Source organism: Podarcis cretensis (genome assembly GCF_951804945.1).
Source record: "Podarcis cretensis genome assembly, chromosome: 9".
Lineage (NCBI taxonomy): Eukaryota > Metazoa > Chordata > Lepidosauria > Squamata > Lacertidae > Podarcis > Podarcis cretensis.
In genome coordinates, this window is record NC_137178.1 from 45731875 (window position 1) to 45749333 (window position 17459).

At 40.5% G+C, this 17459-nt stretch overlaps 1 protein-coding gene across 3 annotated transcripts in view; it reads left to right on the forward strand.

Moving 5' to 3' along the window:
* The window catches only part of TLL1 (tolloid like 1), a 135214-nt gene that overhangs the window by 77257 nt on the left and 40498 nt on the right, over positions 1–17459 (forward strand). For 2 of the 3 annotated variants that reach the window (XM_079991380.1, XM_079991378.1), the window contains exons 7-10: positions 5861–6039; positions 8052–8157; positions 9527–9651; positions 14233–14348. In XM_079991380.1, the coding sequence (XP_079847506.1) occupies positions 5861–6039; positions 8052–8157; positions 9527–9651; positions 14233–14348 (526 nt within the window). Of the gene's footprint in view, positions 1–5860; positions 6040–8051; positions 8171–9526; positions 9652–14232; positions 14349–17459 lie in introns of those variants that run through there. The other variant, XM_079991379.1, reaches the window with a different exon arrangement.

The window sequence follows — 17459 nt, forward strand, 5'->3', positions numbered from 1 at the left end:
ATCACTCTTTTGTATTCCTAACCCTTTGACTCAGTACTGTTGCCTTAGTGGTAGTCTAGGCACTTAATTGGATGAATCAGATATGTTCTTGGCAGGCCACTCCAAGCAGTGAGTCCCAATGACCCTGTTGTAGTCTATAGTAAGGCGGTTATTTTAAGACTCTGTTGCTGATGATGGCTGCTTTCTTTTGAAGTACAATTAATTACACTGGTCAACAACAAATTTGTTGTCTGCGTTTTTTCAGTTGATTTAGGATGAATCTGACGCGCTGAATCCAAAAATCACATAGGTTTTGCTCAATCAGGTCAAGTTTTTGAGCTATGGCCACATGTCTTTTTTTACGTTTTTGTTCACATGTACGCTTGTGTGGAGCATTTTAGAAGAAGTTGGTGGGGGTAAAATGCCATGTCGAATAATTGTTTTGATTGGAAATGATTATTTTAATGACAAGTATTCAGGTCCGATAGTTCTGGGTGATTATGTCGAAAAGGGATCAGTTTGAAGTCATAAAACCTCGAAATCTTCCATAAATTGGTGCGGCAAAGCATAAAGTTATTTTGGTATTAAACTTGGTGACCAGGATAAAGCTTGGGCACCACACATGGTGTGCAAGGCATGCACCGAGACTCTACGTGGGTGGACCAATGGCAAGAGGAGTCTGAACTTTGGAATTTCCATGGTTTGGAGGGAGCCGACAAACCATGTCACTGACTGCTACTTCTGCGCTGTTGATGTGACTGGGATCAACAGAAAGAACCGGAGCAGCCTCAAGTATCCTGATCTTCAATCAGCACGTTGTCCTGTAGCTCATTGTGATGAAATTCCAGTGCCTATCTTCGGAGAACTTCCTGACATTAGTGACGAAGATGCCTCCAGTGTTGAAGGACATGAAAAAGAAGAAGTGGTTCTTGAAGATGATGCTCCACATCCATTTTCCCAAAAGGAGTTGAATGATCTAGTTCACGACCTCAGCTTGTCAAAGGACTCTGCTGAACTGTTGGCATCCAGATTGAAGGGGAAAAGACTCCTCTATGACATCAGCTTCTTTCGCAACAGGCATCAAGAGTACCTCCGTTTTTCTCGTAAGAGAAGGACTTGGTGTACTGTGCAGATATTGCGCAGCTTCTGCTCAAGCTACGAACCCAAAGATTGGAGACTGTTCATTGACAGCAGCAAGCGATCACTGAAATTTGTTCTGCTACACAACGGCAACCAGTTTGCCTCTATACCCCTGGCTCACTTGAGTACACTGAAGGAGAACTATGAAGCGGTGAAGTATGTGCTGGAGAAAATTGGTTATGATCAGCATAAGTGGTTTCTTTGTGTTGACCTGAAGATGGTGAACTTTTTGTTGGGACAACAGTCTGGCTTCACCAAGTACCCATGTTTTCTGTGCATGTGGGATAGTAGGGACCGTGCTCAGCATTACACGAAGAAGGACGGGCCTGTGCGGGAGGAATTGGTGCCTTGCAAAGAAAGGAACGTCATCAACGACCCTCTGGTGGACAGAGACAGAATACTCTTCCCACCGCTGCACATCAAGCTCGGCTTAATCAAGCAGTTCACCAAGGCTCTGGACAAGGATGATGACTGCTTCACTTATTTGTGCCAGGCTTTTCCAGGATTGACCATGGGGAAGTTGAAAGCTGGCATCTTTGACGGTCCTCAGATCCGCCAGCTCATCAGAGATCCAGAGTTCAGAAACTCAATGAACGAAGTGGAACTGGAAGCGTGGAAGTCATATGTTCTGGTAGTGAAGAACTTTCTTGGCAACAATAAGGCCAGAAACTATGCAGAACCTGTCAACAACATGCTGACTGCTTTCAGAAACCTGGGCTGCAACATGAGCGTCAAGATGCACTACCTATTTTCACATATGGACCAGTTTACTGAGAACCTGGGTTCAAGGAGTGACGAGAAGGGGGAGAGATTCCATCAGGACATGAAAGAGATGGAGACCAGGTATCAGGGTCGCTGGGACGCAGTCATGATGGCTGACTACTGTTGGACTCTGAAGAGAGACCTCCCTGCCGCTGAGCATTCCAGGAGTTCCAAGAAATGGAAGTTCAAGCCCTGAAGTTTGAAAAATAGTGAAGCAACATGCAATTTACGTGTACTTACCTTTATCAATGCCCACCATTCAGTTTACAGTAATCGATGTTTCTATCAGGTAATCAATATATGTTGTTGGAAAAACATTTTTTTCTCTTAAAAACATATTTAGGATGATATGTGTTGACAAATATCAGCTGATAATGCCACAAAAATGTAATCGATTTTGTCACAAGATCTGATTTTTTACAAATCAACATAGCACAAAAACCTGACCTGACGGAGAGAAACGGATGCCATTTCCTGATTCAGCAGTGAAAAAATACCCTAAATCAATTGTAGAAATCTAGACAACATTCAAAAGGTAAAAAATTGTTGCCCAGTGTTATCAGCATGAAACTCCTAAAATGCACTAAGCGTGATGAGCGTTAAGAAACTGCTGTGGACAGCTGATTTTGAAAATACAGTGGTGCCTCGGGTTACAGAGGCTTCAGGTTACAGACGCTTCAGGTTACAGACTCCGCTAACCCAGGAATAGTACTTCGGTTTAAGAACTTTACCTCAGGATGAGAACAGAAATCATGCGGCAGCGACATGGCGGCAGCAGGAGGCCCCATTAGCTAAAGTGGTACCTCAGGTTAAGAACAGTTTCAGGTTAAGAACGGACCGAATTAAGTTCTTAACCTGAGGTACCACTGTATTCTAATATTTAGTTCTTTTTCAGTAATGTAACTGCATATGTACATAGCAAGCTGCCTTATACTGATCTATCCAGCTCAGCATTGGCTACACTAGCTAGAAGCGGCTCTCTGTGGTTTCAGGCAACGAGTCTTTCCCAGCCCTACCCTTACTTGTTTTCTTCTGCCTGGACAGCTCAGTTGGTTAGAGCATGGTGCTAATAACGCCAAGGTTGCAGGTTAACTAACTTTTTATGAATTAGGATCTGCAGGGCTATTAGAAGGTAACAAATGTATTCATTGGTGATCTACAGAGAGCAGCAAGACACTTGTCGGGGAGCAGGTGGGGATATTGGGGCTGAACAGATGGGAAGAAGAGATTATATGTAGCACAGACTTAGAATGATTAACTTTTGTTTTTCAAAAAGGAAAAAAAAAGGAAAAAGGAAAAATAATTTTCCTAAGATGTGGTGCTTATCACTAAAATACTTTACACCCCCCCCCACTCCAACATGACGTACATGACCTTAAAAAGCAGTGGATTGCTGAAATGGGTCAGAAGCTGATAATAAGTTACTATCTTCAGAGGATTTAAATCCCCTGTCTTAAACAGAGAGCTCTATTTCACTAACCCATTAGCTTTAAAAGAGTATTGTTTTGCAAAGTGGGTTTTCATAAAGCTTGTTTTTATGCAGACCTATGCCTACTCTGGGCTAAAAATATTAAGTTTATACATAAAGGATCCTGCTTGCATAATAAATTATATAAACACATAATATATGTATTTAATTCATTCAATTTAAGCTGTGAGTCAAACTGTATTTTTTTAAAAAAGGTCCATTGACACCAAGAGGACTTTAAATTGACTGAATCATCATATTTTAGACAAAATTATATTCTATAGCAGTTTGTAGTGTGGTGGAGGTGAGCTCAGGCAAGGGCATTTCCTAGGCATCTTTCAAAAATCATGTGAACTAGTATCCTCTTTCAGAACATTTTATCCAAAGTGTGATTGTGGTTCGAGGACCTGACCCCCGCGAAGTGAAATGAAGACACAGGGACACGTGATATAAGGTTAATGGGCTAGAAAAGGCTAGAGGCGGTGCTCGGGCTCCCGCCCACAACCACTCCCCTCTCTTTCAGGGAGGAGAGTCTTTCTAATGGAATCTTTTTGCCACATAATCCGGCTATCACATCTTTGCTCATGTTCGAAGTTTTATTTCTGTAATGTTTAGGATTAGTTTGCTCCAAGCCAATATAGAAGGTTGTCATTCATCATTTCTGTGAGCATTGCCACATCAATATGATTCCCAGTCAGGAGAACCCTTGAGGGAAGAATTTAAGGGAACAATACATGTGTAGATACTTAAGCGTTGTGATTTTATTGTGGAGGAGTTCAGAAGCAAAGAAAATCGGGGAGTATGAACTAGGAGGCTACAGACCAGCAGCTCAACCACTGTAAGACTGTCCTGTACAATGCAGAGTTCAGAGAATGTGGTATGGGCATTGACTTCCTGGGGCCCAAAGTTATTCCATGGGACTGCTATTCTTTTTAACTGAATCCAAACTTGAGCAAGCCCTGTGCTTGCAGTGGCCATAACAGATGATGTGGTCCCTCCTCCTCCTCCTCCTCCTCCTCCTCCTCCTCCTCCTCCTCCTCCTCCTTCTTCTTCTTCTTCTTCTTCTTCTTCTTCTTCGGATGAGGGTTCTGAATTGTGTCACTCTCAGCAGGAGGGATCAGTTTTGGATCTAGTAGATCCATGGGCAGCTTTGTTGAGCCTTCCACCAGTTCAAGGCCCTGTGGTTTATGTCACTGGTGGGAACACAATGGTCTGTAGTTTCATGATGGCAACACTTTCCGTGGGGGCCTCCGGAGCACCCACAACCAGCAGATGTTGGCAGATGACCACCTCTGCCATATCCGAAACCCCTCCAGCAGGGAAGATCAGGGGATTAGGACTTCCCACCCTTCAACCTCAACATGTATTTGGAGACACATTTCTTAATTTTGTAATATTTATTTGTATTGTTGCTGTTGTAGCTCATCACCCATTAGTGTGTTCCAAATTGCCAGATGAAGTCCATTGCTTTAAAAGTTGTATTCTACTGAGTCACATTCGTAGCAGATCCACTGAAATCAATGAACGAGTGAGTCATAAGTCACAAGTCCATTGGATTCAGTGGGTTTACTCTGAGTTGGACTTAATTGGATACAACCCTGCTTATATCCTCTGTGGTAAATAATTGTTTCAGCCTCATTAGTCATGTCACTGTGCTCCTAAATTGCTTAGAGGTTTTATCAAGTGGTATACAAAATATAAGTAAAGGGGGGGAAATTGGCTAAATCTACTACCATCCAGAATTCCCAGGGCCTTTATGCTTTAAAAAAAGATATTTGGCAACAGGTGCATCTAAACATCATATATGATACCTGGAAATTCAAGAGGAATTTAAGTTGGTGAATTGGCACAGGAAGAAATGATTAGCCCCTCTCCCAGAGTGCCACAGAGAAAAAAATTATTCAGGCTACCATCAATGGTAGCTACTATTAAAGCTTTTAAGTGACACCAGAATCTCCTGTCATCATGTCTGGTTTGTGTTAGAACTGACTAGAAAAAATAATAATTAATGGCTTTCTTTTTATAAATATGTTTTATATCACAGTTTGGAATACTCCACAACTTGAAAGCATATTTAATGACTTTCAAATCACTAGGTGTTAAAAATATTTAAATGTATCTGCAGCCCCACATTAAACTGATAAAGAATTTGAGGGGGAAGTGATGTTGCACCATTTTTTCCTCAGAAATACTTTCCTTTGTGAGTCTTTTACTTTTGCTGGTGATTGAATTAATTTTGGCTGACCTCCTCAAGGACCATATGATTTTAAGCGTTCATGCTGTAAAAACAAATGCTTCTTATACCTCCACCCCTATCTCCAAGAAGAAAATTGTACAATTAAACGTTTACTTTTTTATATAAAAAAAGAGAGAGAGCCAAAGTTTAATCTTCTTGACAAACCACAGAAAAACTAATGATTTTCAGAAGATTAAAATGCAAATTGCAGCACCTTTTTGGCAACGAGCAATATTCACATAAGTTTTCATCCGTGTTCTTCTTCTAAATTACAGGTGCTGTTCTTATGTAGGCCGAAGGGGTAATGGCCCTCAGGCAATTTCTATTGGCAAGAACTGTGATAAATTTGGAATTGTTGTTCATGAGCTGGGACATGTGATAGGATTTTGGCATGAACACACAAGACCAGACAGAGATGATCATGTAACCATCATCAGAGAAAACATTCAGCCAGGTGAGACCATTTTAGTGTGCTTTCTTATATTTTAGTGTGGTGTCTTATATTTTAAAATGCTGCTCCATTTTATTTGCTTGCGGCTCTTGAGGTTCTTGCACATTGGTTTAACTGGATAGTGCTAAAACAGCAAAATTCAGCTGTGCTGATCAGAGTGGGTGTTTATATGAGACATCTGCATTATGCAAGGTAAAGTTAAAGGACCCCAGGCAGTTAAGTCCAGTCGCGAACAACTCTGGGGTTGCAGCGCTCATATCGCTTTACTGGCTGAGGGAGCTGACATTTGTCCGCAGATAGTTTTTCTGGGTCATGTGGCCAGCATGAGTAAGCCACTTCTGGCGAAACCAGAGCAGCACACGGAAATGCCATTTACCTTCTTGCCGGAGCAGTACCTATTTACCTAGTTGCACTTTGATGTGCTTTTGAACTGATAGATTGGCAGGAGCAGGAATCGAGCAACAGGAGCTCACCCTGTTGTGGGGATTTGAACTGCCGACCTTCTGATCGGCAAGTCCTAGGCTCTGTGGTTTAACCCACAGCGCCACCCGCATCCCAACAGCGCCACCTGCGTCCCTATTATGCAAGGTACTTTATGTTAATACAGTGAATACTTAGTAAAAGCAATTGATAGCTTATGCAGTCTCCATAGCCTCAAGCTGCCTGCTTGGCAGTTTACCCTTGTTTGAAAAAGCTGTTGTTGTTGTTGTTAATTGGTTATATTGAAGGTATGTGCCCCTAGGCATCTTTGCAGATGATTTATTTGTCTCTAACACTTGAATGAGTGAACCACATCTTTAAACCCTTTAAGAAACTATTTGAATTTCCTGGGTGCATAGAGAGAAATGTCTCTATATTTGGAAATGAAGAATAGGAGCAGCCAGTAGAATATGGAAAAGGGTTGGTTGTGAGGAGAAACTATGTGTTGGTTGAAATTATGTTCATACATGGTAGTACAAGGCTCCAATGAATATGATAAAGCCCTTTGAAAATTAAAAATATGCTGTAGATAATAAATAATAATGAGTGTAGGAATGGGTTACAAAATCAGTTCCACATTATGTTAACAGCATCAAAAAACCTTGATTTTTATGTTCCCACAGCAATAGTCAGAGTAGCAAACATGACATTAAGAATATATAATGAATGAGTCAGATAAGGACAGAAAGTAGTCCCAGAATATTTGTCTCCATTTGGCTTTCTTCCTATTCAGCATAGCACGTAGCACAGTAAGATGGGGTTTCATAGGACTGTTAAAAGAATAATTTGATTCATGAGGAAAAATTGATATTTAAGAATGATTGCATTAAGAATGAATCAAAAAGCTGTTGATAGTTGTGCAGAAACGTTTGGCTTCATCAGTATTGAGTTTCTCTGACTGAATGAGGAATGGCTAAGGCGAACTTGCCAGGTTATGAACAGGTGATACCTGAGAGTCTGACATATAAATGTAATATTTGTTCCTGAGGGGCATAGCATCAAAACCTTAAAAAACACTATACCACCAGTACTCTGCAATAGTCGTAAGATGTGAAAACTCACCTTTAGATCCCAATGTTGTGGCAGGAATTGGTCAAGGTTGCCCAGAAACACCATTCAGTGCTCCAAACAAATGGATAGAGGAAAAGTTAGGATAGAGGGTAAAACTTGATGTGCCCCTCCTCTCCTGCCTCCCTTTCTCTTTGCCTAATGTGTCCAGTTATAGAGAGGCTGGATGTGCTTCAGGAGATACTAAAATGCATTGTACTGGGCCAGAAAAATAAAACATCCTACAAAAGTCCTGAGGTGGTTCCAAAGTCTCAAGATCAGCCCATTCCATCTCAGACCACTTTGGGTTGTCTCGAATTCTGAGGAGGTCTAAATATCTCCAAAGTGGATATATTCACTCATGCATTGTCAGAGGTGAATGCACAGCAGTACTGTATGTAAGTAGAAGGGCTGGGACTTCTGTTTTCTTCTGTTTTTCTCTTTCTTTTTAGGAAAGGCTTACATGAGATCTTGCTTATGAATTATAGGTCAGGAGTACAACTTTTTGAAGATGGAGCCTGGAGAAGTGAATTCTCTGGGGGAGCCATATGATTTTGATAGCATTATGCACTATGCCAGGAACACCTTCTCAAGGTTGGAGTCTCAGGTTATACCTTTTGACTTTTAATTCTATTCTTCTTTGTGTATATATTTTATAGATGTAGTAGTTTTGATTCAGGCAATTGACCAAAGAGGTTTATCATGTTGTAGCTCCTCAAGCTAATAGTTGTGAAAATGGTTCTCTTAGATATCTGATTATTTTATAAGTATGTTCTCATAATGATCATTGATAGACTTTTCTTACACTTGTCTTACAGTAATCCCCACTTTAAAAGAAAAAGAGAAGAAAAACTGCTCCCTTGCTCTCAGAGTTTTCTTTTTCATAGTAGACAATGGGGAACTTCCTGGGCTAGGTTGCTAGATCATAGCCATTACCTTCAACGGGAACAAGTCCTATTTTGTCACTAGGAGGGAGCAAAATAGAATAAACCTTCTCAGAACACAAGGGGTAAAGGTGCCAAGGTGAAAAAAGGTTATCCCAGGCTACTATATAAAACATTTTGCCAGTAACAGGAACAATGTGGAATGTTCCCAGCCATTATATATTAGAAATTCTGTTACTCGTAGAGATTAGATCTTTTCTTAATTGTGAGTGACACTAATTTGATCATTTTTAGATTACTGTGGTGGAAAATGAAACCTTCAGAAAGCACTCATGGTGCTTGGTAACAGGATGAATCAATCTGACTTTGTTCTTTTATGCATGTCTTTTGAATGTGGTGTCCCCCCCCCCACATAGACAGGCAGGCTTTTTATTTATTGATTTTCCCCCATAATAAATTCCACCACAGTTCAAAAGATTGCATCTACCGTTGACTATGATTATAAAAGTAAGAGTTTTCTGATAGACCTATGACCCTTTTCAAAGATTGCATTGACAAATAAATGCTTAGAATAAAGTATGCTAGCATGGTGAACAGCACCTGATCGAAACAGTCTATAAGCATAATCTACCTTGCATATATTCAAGCAGTTGTGGAAATGATTAGGAACAAGAAAATGATTATGGTTCCTCAAAAGCAAAAGCAGCATTTGAAGCAGATTTCATTGTACTAATTATATGAAAACTAACAGTTTAGTGTGGGATATGTTGCTCTTGATATTAATTTAATTTCATTGCACAATATCAATTGATGTTCGGAATTGTTGACAGTTTGCTAAGGAACAGGGACTTGAGCAGAACAGTTTCCCAAACTGTTGTTGCATGGTTGTCAACAACAAACCAATTTAATCAAACAAGCCACTCTCAAGTTTTCCATTATGCCTATTTATTTATTTATTTATTTATTTGAGATCTAATTTGGCCAAGAACATTGCAATATACATAAGCAAAAGTTAGATTTTGATAGCTTAGTTTGATATGAAACCTGATTGGGTTTCTTGTTTTTTTAAATTTTTTTAGGGGCATGTTTCTGGACACCATCCTTCCTTCCCGTGATGATAATGGAATCCGACCAGCCATTGGTCAGCGCACAAGATTAAGTAAAGGAGATATTGCACAAGCAAGAAAGCTGTACAGATGTCCAGGTACCGCACCATAAAACATATGCCCAATAAAGCATGCTTTCCTGCAGAATTCATGCGCACTAACGGATAGTTTTGAATAATCTGTTTCTAATCGGTTTTCATTCAGGCAGTTAACACATATTTGAGATAGCTGAGATCATAAGCATTTTAAAGTGTGGTAGCTCTGGGACATTAGGCACTAAGGTATGAATGGCCTGAATCTGAATTTACTGACTCATATGGCATTTCTGTGCTTGCTTACTGTAGCTGTTCACTTGCTGGATAAGGAAGTGGGAAAAAACATGATTCATTCTCTCAGTTCTTATTTAAGATATTGTACTTTAAGCCTGGAGCTATGTTTAGATGAATGATGGGTTTGTTTAACATATCTCAGCAGCGGAATCCAGATGCCCTGCAAAACAATTGCACCGAACAGCTCTTTGTACAGGAATTCTTTATACAATAACAATCATGCTTGGTCTGGACCTCTTGCTGCAGAGAGTCTTGATAGTACCTTGGTCACTTGGTCCAAAACTTTATTTCTTTGGCCACTCTCCCTCTCTTGCAGATCAGTTAACTAGTTCCTAGATCAGGCATAGGCAAACTCGGCCGTCCAGATGTTTTGGGACTACAATGCCCATCATCCCTGACCACAGGTTCTGTTAGCTAGGAATGATGGGAGTTGTAGCCCCAAAACATCTGGAGGGCCAGGTTTGCCTATGCCTGTCCTAGATCCATGAAGCCTTAACCGCATCTTCTCACAATCTTCCCTCCTAAAAATGTGATTGGTCACCACTCACCCTTGTCCATGTATAACTTCTCTTTCCTGCCCACAGCCCTTGCCTCTGCAACACAGAGCATGTCTTGTGTGATGCTAATCTCTCACACCTGCTAGTTCTTGTCTGTTTCAGAGGAACCAATTAGAGAAGGAAGAAAGAAGATAGGCATCCCCCAGCTTCAGCTATGTATTTTTTCCCCTTCAGGAGCATTTTTTTTTTTTTTGCACCACTCCGTAGTTCTGATAATTATTATAAACAATTCACAAGGCATATGTGTGATATAAGCATGCCAAAGAAACAACTCATGGTAGAAGAACTGGCATCTAACCAGGCAATACAGGCAATATAAAGCTGTGTTAAACTTCATAAAATTTCTTAATCTCTCTCTCTCTCTCTCTCTCTCTCTCTGTATGTCTGTGTCTGTATGTAAGTAAGTAAGTAATAAGGTTTTTGTGGCATGAAAAATGCTGAAGTTAGTCGTTAGGAATTGTGCATAAATAAGGCACTGTAACCCCCTTCAATATATTTAAAAAGAAATGTAAATTAAAAAATACCAAAGGGGCTACAGTGCCTTATTCACATTTTCTAAGGACTAACTTCAGCATAATGAAACCTATTATTAACAGGTTGTAACATATAATTAAAGTTTGTTAACAGCAAGCCATTTTATAAGCTTACAAATAATGTGTATGTTGCAAATTTTGGCAGTTCCAAATGAACTGAAATCCTTCGAATTCTCATGTGTTGGAATTTTAACTAATAACATTAGGAACTACAGACCCACTGTAATGAATTTCACCTTTCAACTAGGACAACCAAAGTGTTGCCTAACCAAAAGCAGAATAAGAAATTTGTCAAGGGTAGCATTTAATTTGTGACAAATGGCATCATGGTCTTTTCTGAGCAGGCTATGTTTTAGATCGGTTAGCTACAAATGACAGGGCTTGTGGGGTGGTGCAGGTCTTCTTGAATTAATCCAATTAATGCCAATAGGACATTTGCACTGAACACTTGGAATAACTGGGGTGAATGCCCTTTTTTTTGACAGGGCTTTAAGCTAAAGAAATGAAGGAAATGTAGGCAAAGGGATAGCTAGTAAAGCCTATAAGAAAAATATTTCCATATGTTAATGGACGCCTGGGTTGGGAAGTTTCCCAGTGCTTTGACAGAAAATCTCAGGCCCTGAAACTTTTCTTTCCCTTCCTGTGCTCCATCAGCTCTGGGGGGCTGGGAGAACCCCAGATCTGTCCCCTGTGAGGGCAGAGGAGAGAGATTGTTCCCTTTGGCAAGCATAAGTTCTTTTGCTGATGGAACAATCTTAATAGTGCTACACAGTATTCCTCTCCCAATATATTAATCTCTGCAGTTTAGTGGAGTTACCAACAATTGCGGTGTTAAAAATAAACTGGTGTGGTCATTTGATGTGGTACTGAATACATTATTTAATACGTAGCTATACTTTGATTAAATGCTATGTGATGTGTGCTTTGTGGAGAGACAGAGAGGAAAAGGTTTTAGGCTAAGCCAGGGCTTGTCTTTATTCCTCAACATATACTTTAAGTCCCGTGTTTTCATGTACTGCCTCATTCAACCTTAAATAAGATTTAGCATTATTGAACATTATTGTCTGTCTTTAAACAAAATCTTGTGGGTTTCCCCTCTCCCATATGTTTAAAGATTCTGCAAATCATTTATATTTAATTTGACTTTTGATTACACTTGTAATCTTGCCAGCTGGCAGCTCTTACACTGTCATTTACTGTTGATCTGATGTTCAGACAGATAGATTTCTGTTTGTAGCCAATGGCGATTACAGCATAACTCACAAAAACAAATGAGGCAATCCAAGAGTAAGTTAAACATCAGATATGCAAGTTGTCAAAATTTGAAATAGTTAAGTTCCCCAAATTATTTAGATTTTTTTAAAAAATCTCCTTGACAGTCAACTATGCTTTGGGTCAAAAAAGTAGCCTGTAACTTTTTTGCTCTTAGTGCATATAAAACTATCTATAGGAATGGAGTTGTCTACATTAGCCAGCAACCATCTAATTTTGAAATCATCTGACCTTATAGAACATTCTTAAGTGAATAGAGGTATCTACAGTCCTCATAAACAAAGACAACCATTTTTTTTGCCTGCTAAAATAGTGTACCAGTCAGATATACTGCGAGCATAGTTCAAAAACCGAGGCTGAGTAAACACGTATCTTACCAGGAGGTGGGGTGAGGAGGTTTATTCACACAGATACCCAGCCCTTTGTGGTCAGATTTAATTTTAATATACCAGACAGAGGTCTTAGAATTTTTCATAACTTCATAAGTCCATTTTGGCATCTTCAGCAAACATTACATCTTGGGTTTTTTATGGTCAGAATTGTCCTGAGGTGACATTACAGGGGAAATTGAATAACTTTACACCAAACAGTAGCAAGTTTGTACGCAGCTTTCTCTCGTCTGCAGGTCTAAACTCACAGTTTTGTTAAGTGTTCTTGCATTAGTCAGAGATTTTTCCAGTGCAGAACCCTGAATTTATGAATGTGTGCTTTTAAGGAAGGGAGATCTAAAAAATTGGGGTCGTTTTATACATGGGTAGTTCTGAGTGGGGAGGGATGGGTGATTGGTCACAGCTTTGAGTAGGAGATTGTCATCTGTGGTTTTTTGGGTGATTGGTGGCTGCAGTGAAGGCTGCAGTTGACTGGCTGTTGTTGCGGCAATTGGCCAGACGATTTTCGGCCAGTGATTTCCCCCCTCCAAAAAAGCTCAACAACTCTGGGCAATCTCCCCCTATTTTCTTAATTTCGAGTCCCCCAAAATAGTGGGCATCTTATACACGGGGGCCTGTTATACACAGAAAAATACAGTAAGTTCTAAACAGTGTACCAGGTGTACAATGTGGGACACTAGGTAGTGCACAAATGTTGTTGTTGTTACCACCACCAATTCAGCCATCACAGATTGCTGCATCATATAACAAAATATGGATAAATGATGATGCTTGTAGTCCTCAATGAGTAGCAGGTGGCATTTTAATGTCCTCAAAATGGATGTGACAGAGTATTTTAGCAAAATCTGATCTTACTCTTACTAATGGCAAGGTAACGAGCTTCAAAGAGCTGTCCTTCAGCCCATGCTACCAAATCAACAGGAGAAACAAGTTGTTGATTTAAAGTTATAAGGATAAATGGCAGATAAGCTGGAGTGAAAAGTGAATGAAATTTAATAGCAGATAAATACTTCAGTTTCTACTGAAATTCACTGGGAAGGGAAAAATTAGTCAGAACCCCGTTCTGCCCTGAAACAGTATGCTAGACAGCTAAGTAGGAAATAGAGTAAAAGAATAAGGTATAGCAATAAAATAAAAGTCATTGGTTGTTATATTTGCTATGCTTTATTATCAGTATTGTTACAAGAAATTTATGCACATATTTTAAAAATAATTTTTAGTTTGATATGAATATATCCTCATCTAACATATAAAATACATGAACAATTCTGGTTAGTGTTCAGCATCATGACAATTGTTCCGCTTATTTTCCTGTTGTGTGGAAACATAAGGTTGTTTTTACTATTTACTTGCCTGATGCTCAGCAGTGACATTTAAAGGCATGCTGTAATTTTTTATTTTGATTTAAAGTAAGGGGAAAGGACATGGAAATAATATTTTGGACAGGACAAAATGTCCTTGTCAGATTGTTTCAAAAATGTTGGTTTGTATAAAGCATCTCCCGCCTCTGCTGTTAATTATTCACAGTAAAGAAGAAACACAATTTCTTTGCACTTTGTCAGGCAACCCTCAGCTGCTATAATATCTAATTTCTTTCAGCGTGTGGAGAAACACTGCAAGAGTCTACAGGCAACTTCTCCTCTCCTGGGTTTCCAAATGGCTACCCTTCGTATACACACTGCATATGGAGAATTTCAGTGACGCCTGGAGAGAAGGTACTTTGCAATTATTCCCAAGGGTTGGCGCTTTGTTCAAACCAAATATTTTTGTTTGTTTGTTCATGTTTCTCCTGATCTTGTGGGGTTTTTTTATTTTATTTTTAAGCTTCATATTTATTTATTCACTCATTCATGACATTTGTCTAATGCCCCGTAACATGTTGCTCTCTGGGCAGCTTTTCATGAAGAAGGGATGAAAACAATTTAAAAATAAAAGATAAAACCAGGAAACCAAAGGCAACGAAAATGCTGCAAATCCACTCTCTTGCAGCCCAACTCAGCCCAGTTCTACACAGATACAACCACAAAGTGAAAATGCTTTGGTTTAAAACTCCTCTGCAACGAGTGTGTGGTTTTAAGAGTGGTTAAAGGGACGCAGGTGGCGCTGTGGGTTAAAGCCTCAGCGCCTAGGACTTGCCGATCGAAAGGTCGGTGGTTCGAATCCCTGCGGTGGGGTGCGCTCCCGCTGCTCGGTCCCAGCGCCTGCCAACCTAGCAGTTCGAAAGCACCTCCAGGTGCAAGTAGATAAATAGGGACCGCTTACCAGCGGGAAGGTAAACGGCGTTTCCGTGTGCGGCTCTGGCTCGCCAGATGCAGCTTTGTCACGCTGGCCACGTGACCCGGAAGTGTCTTTGGACAGCGCTGGCCCCTGGCCTCTTAAGTGAGATGGGCGCACAACCCCAGAGTCTGTCAAGACTGGCCCGTACGGGCAGGGGTACCTTTACCTTTTTAATGAGACAAAGCTTTGAACTGTACATTAGTCAATTTATTCAACTTTGGCTTTAGTTAGCAGTTCAGATCCATTTTTGTCTGAAGCCCCATCTGAGTGCCTGGTCCTAATCTTCCGGGCTTTCATACTGGGAAAGCCCATCCAAATTGGTTCCTGGGGTGGCGGTTTTAACATCTCATGGGATGAGAGATAACCATGAGCATATTCTGGCTGTTCCTTCTATTCAGTCTAACAGGGGCAGGGAAGCTTTTTCAGATTGAGAGCTGCACTCCCTCACAGTTCTCCTGTGGTGGTGGTGGAGAGAGTGCATGATGGCAGTGGGTGGGGCTAGACAGGGGTGGAGGAAGGGGGGGGCAGTGGGGGCGGTCTGACCCGGGTGTCACCACTGAGGTGGTGACAAAATGCCAGGTGGCACTCACTGTATTAGGGCCTGCAGCACGCCCGAGTCACGCATCTATCCTGGGAGTGACGTGGTGGCTTGGGTGCCTGCAGGTTCCGCGCTGCCCCAAACGGTCTGCCCGCTGCCTCCCCCTCAGCTGTAGGGCGGCTGAGTGGGAGGAGACAGGCAGACTCCTCAGAGGTCCCACAGAGTGTCCTGCCCCTGCACACCCTGCCCCCGGGCACAGGGACCCACGCCGCCCCAGGCACCCAATCGGCTTGTTCTGCCACTGGGGCTAGAGGCAAAGGTGCATGGAGCAATGGATGCAGTTCTTACCTTTGTATAGTTGGCTACATTTTACCAGGAAAAGCCAGAGGTTTCCCTCACATGTTCACTCTGTCCAGGCAAGCGCAAGGATTTATTTCTGTTCAAGGACACATTTCAAGTAAGAAAAGTACTTGAGGGCATGGAGCAGGGTCATAAGGCAATCCTGCAAGTAAACTAGTCCCAAGACCTGATAAGAAATCAGCAGCCAGTACAGATCTCTGAGCTGAAGTGTATGCTGGCAGGGTAGTGTGTCTGCCATCAACTGTGCTGCAGCATCCTGCACTAAGTGCAGCTTCGCAAGTGCAACGGAATCCCCACATAGAGTTGCATTGCAGCAACCCACTCTTGAAGTCATCAATATACAGTATATTATGTAATTTGTTAAACAGAATAAAATAGCCTGCCTGCATATGGTATGTTTGCTTTTAGGATATTTCTTATTAATCACAAAACTCTTTTATTTTTTAAAAAATGCGTTGTTGGTCCTAAAGATGCAAAACAGCCAACAAAATGCCCAGCAGCCTTTGAAAAGCATGACTGTATGACATGCTTAACACTACTAAACCATAAAACAAATATTTTGCATTCTGCACTATCCACAGCTTTCAAATTTTGAGATCCGAGCTCTCATGGAGATGCAAAATACTGCGAGTTAATTTTTCGAAGGTTGTGTTCTTCTCTTTGAAAGTATAGTAATTGCCAAACGGCATAGCTGTTTTCACTGTCATTTTTATATAAATAATTTGCTTTACTTTAAATTTTCTCAGTTTTTCTAAGTACGGTTTTGCTAAAATGGTTCTGAATATATATTATGTTTCATTTTCCCTTTCCATAATGTATTGTGGGCTTTCCTGTTCCAGCAGTGAAAATGTGTGATTCATTATTCTGCATGAGACAGCAGTGCTACTACTGAATTTGCTTACGTTACCATTAATTTCTCAGTTGTGCTGACAAATGTTCATTGATTGTTTATCTCTGGAGACTTGCAGCCATCCTGTCCTCTTGAACTGTTGATCTGCCTTGTCTCCAGTTCTTCTTCTGTGTCTGCTGAGTTGCAAATTGAAGTTAAATGTTTTTTCGTAGACCACAATTAATGTAATGTTGCCATAAGAAAAACAGAACATTTGTAACTGAAGATTTCAGTATATTGTGCCCATTATACTACATCTTCATTTATTTCTCTTTTTGGAGTGACCACATTACTTTGCCAGCTTGCCTTATGTCATAAATGTCACAAATAGTGTTTCGCTGAACTTGTCTGACTTTTACAATCTCAGAGCAGCATAGTACAATAAGCCTGCAACTTAAATGCATTTAATTTATAAGTATTCAGCTTTACGTGCTTCACATTTTTTTTAAAAAAGGGGTGGATGGAAAGGGGATGGGTGTCCAGGAAATAAGAATATCCTACCCACCATTGCACCCAGTGTGTTTGACAATACTGTACGCAGTTTTGACTTTAGGTGTGATCCCTGGAATGTAAGCCTTGCATTAGTTGCAGACTTGCTGTAGTTTGAAATAAGTCTTGAAATATAACAAATATGAATGCTATAATGTGTTTCCTTCAGTTGAAGTAATTTAGGCTACTATGTATTGGTGCTTACATTTAAAGGAAGCGAAGTCAGTATTGCTGATTTAGGAACACCAGAATATAGGTTCTGAAATAATTAGT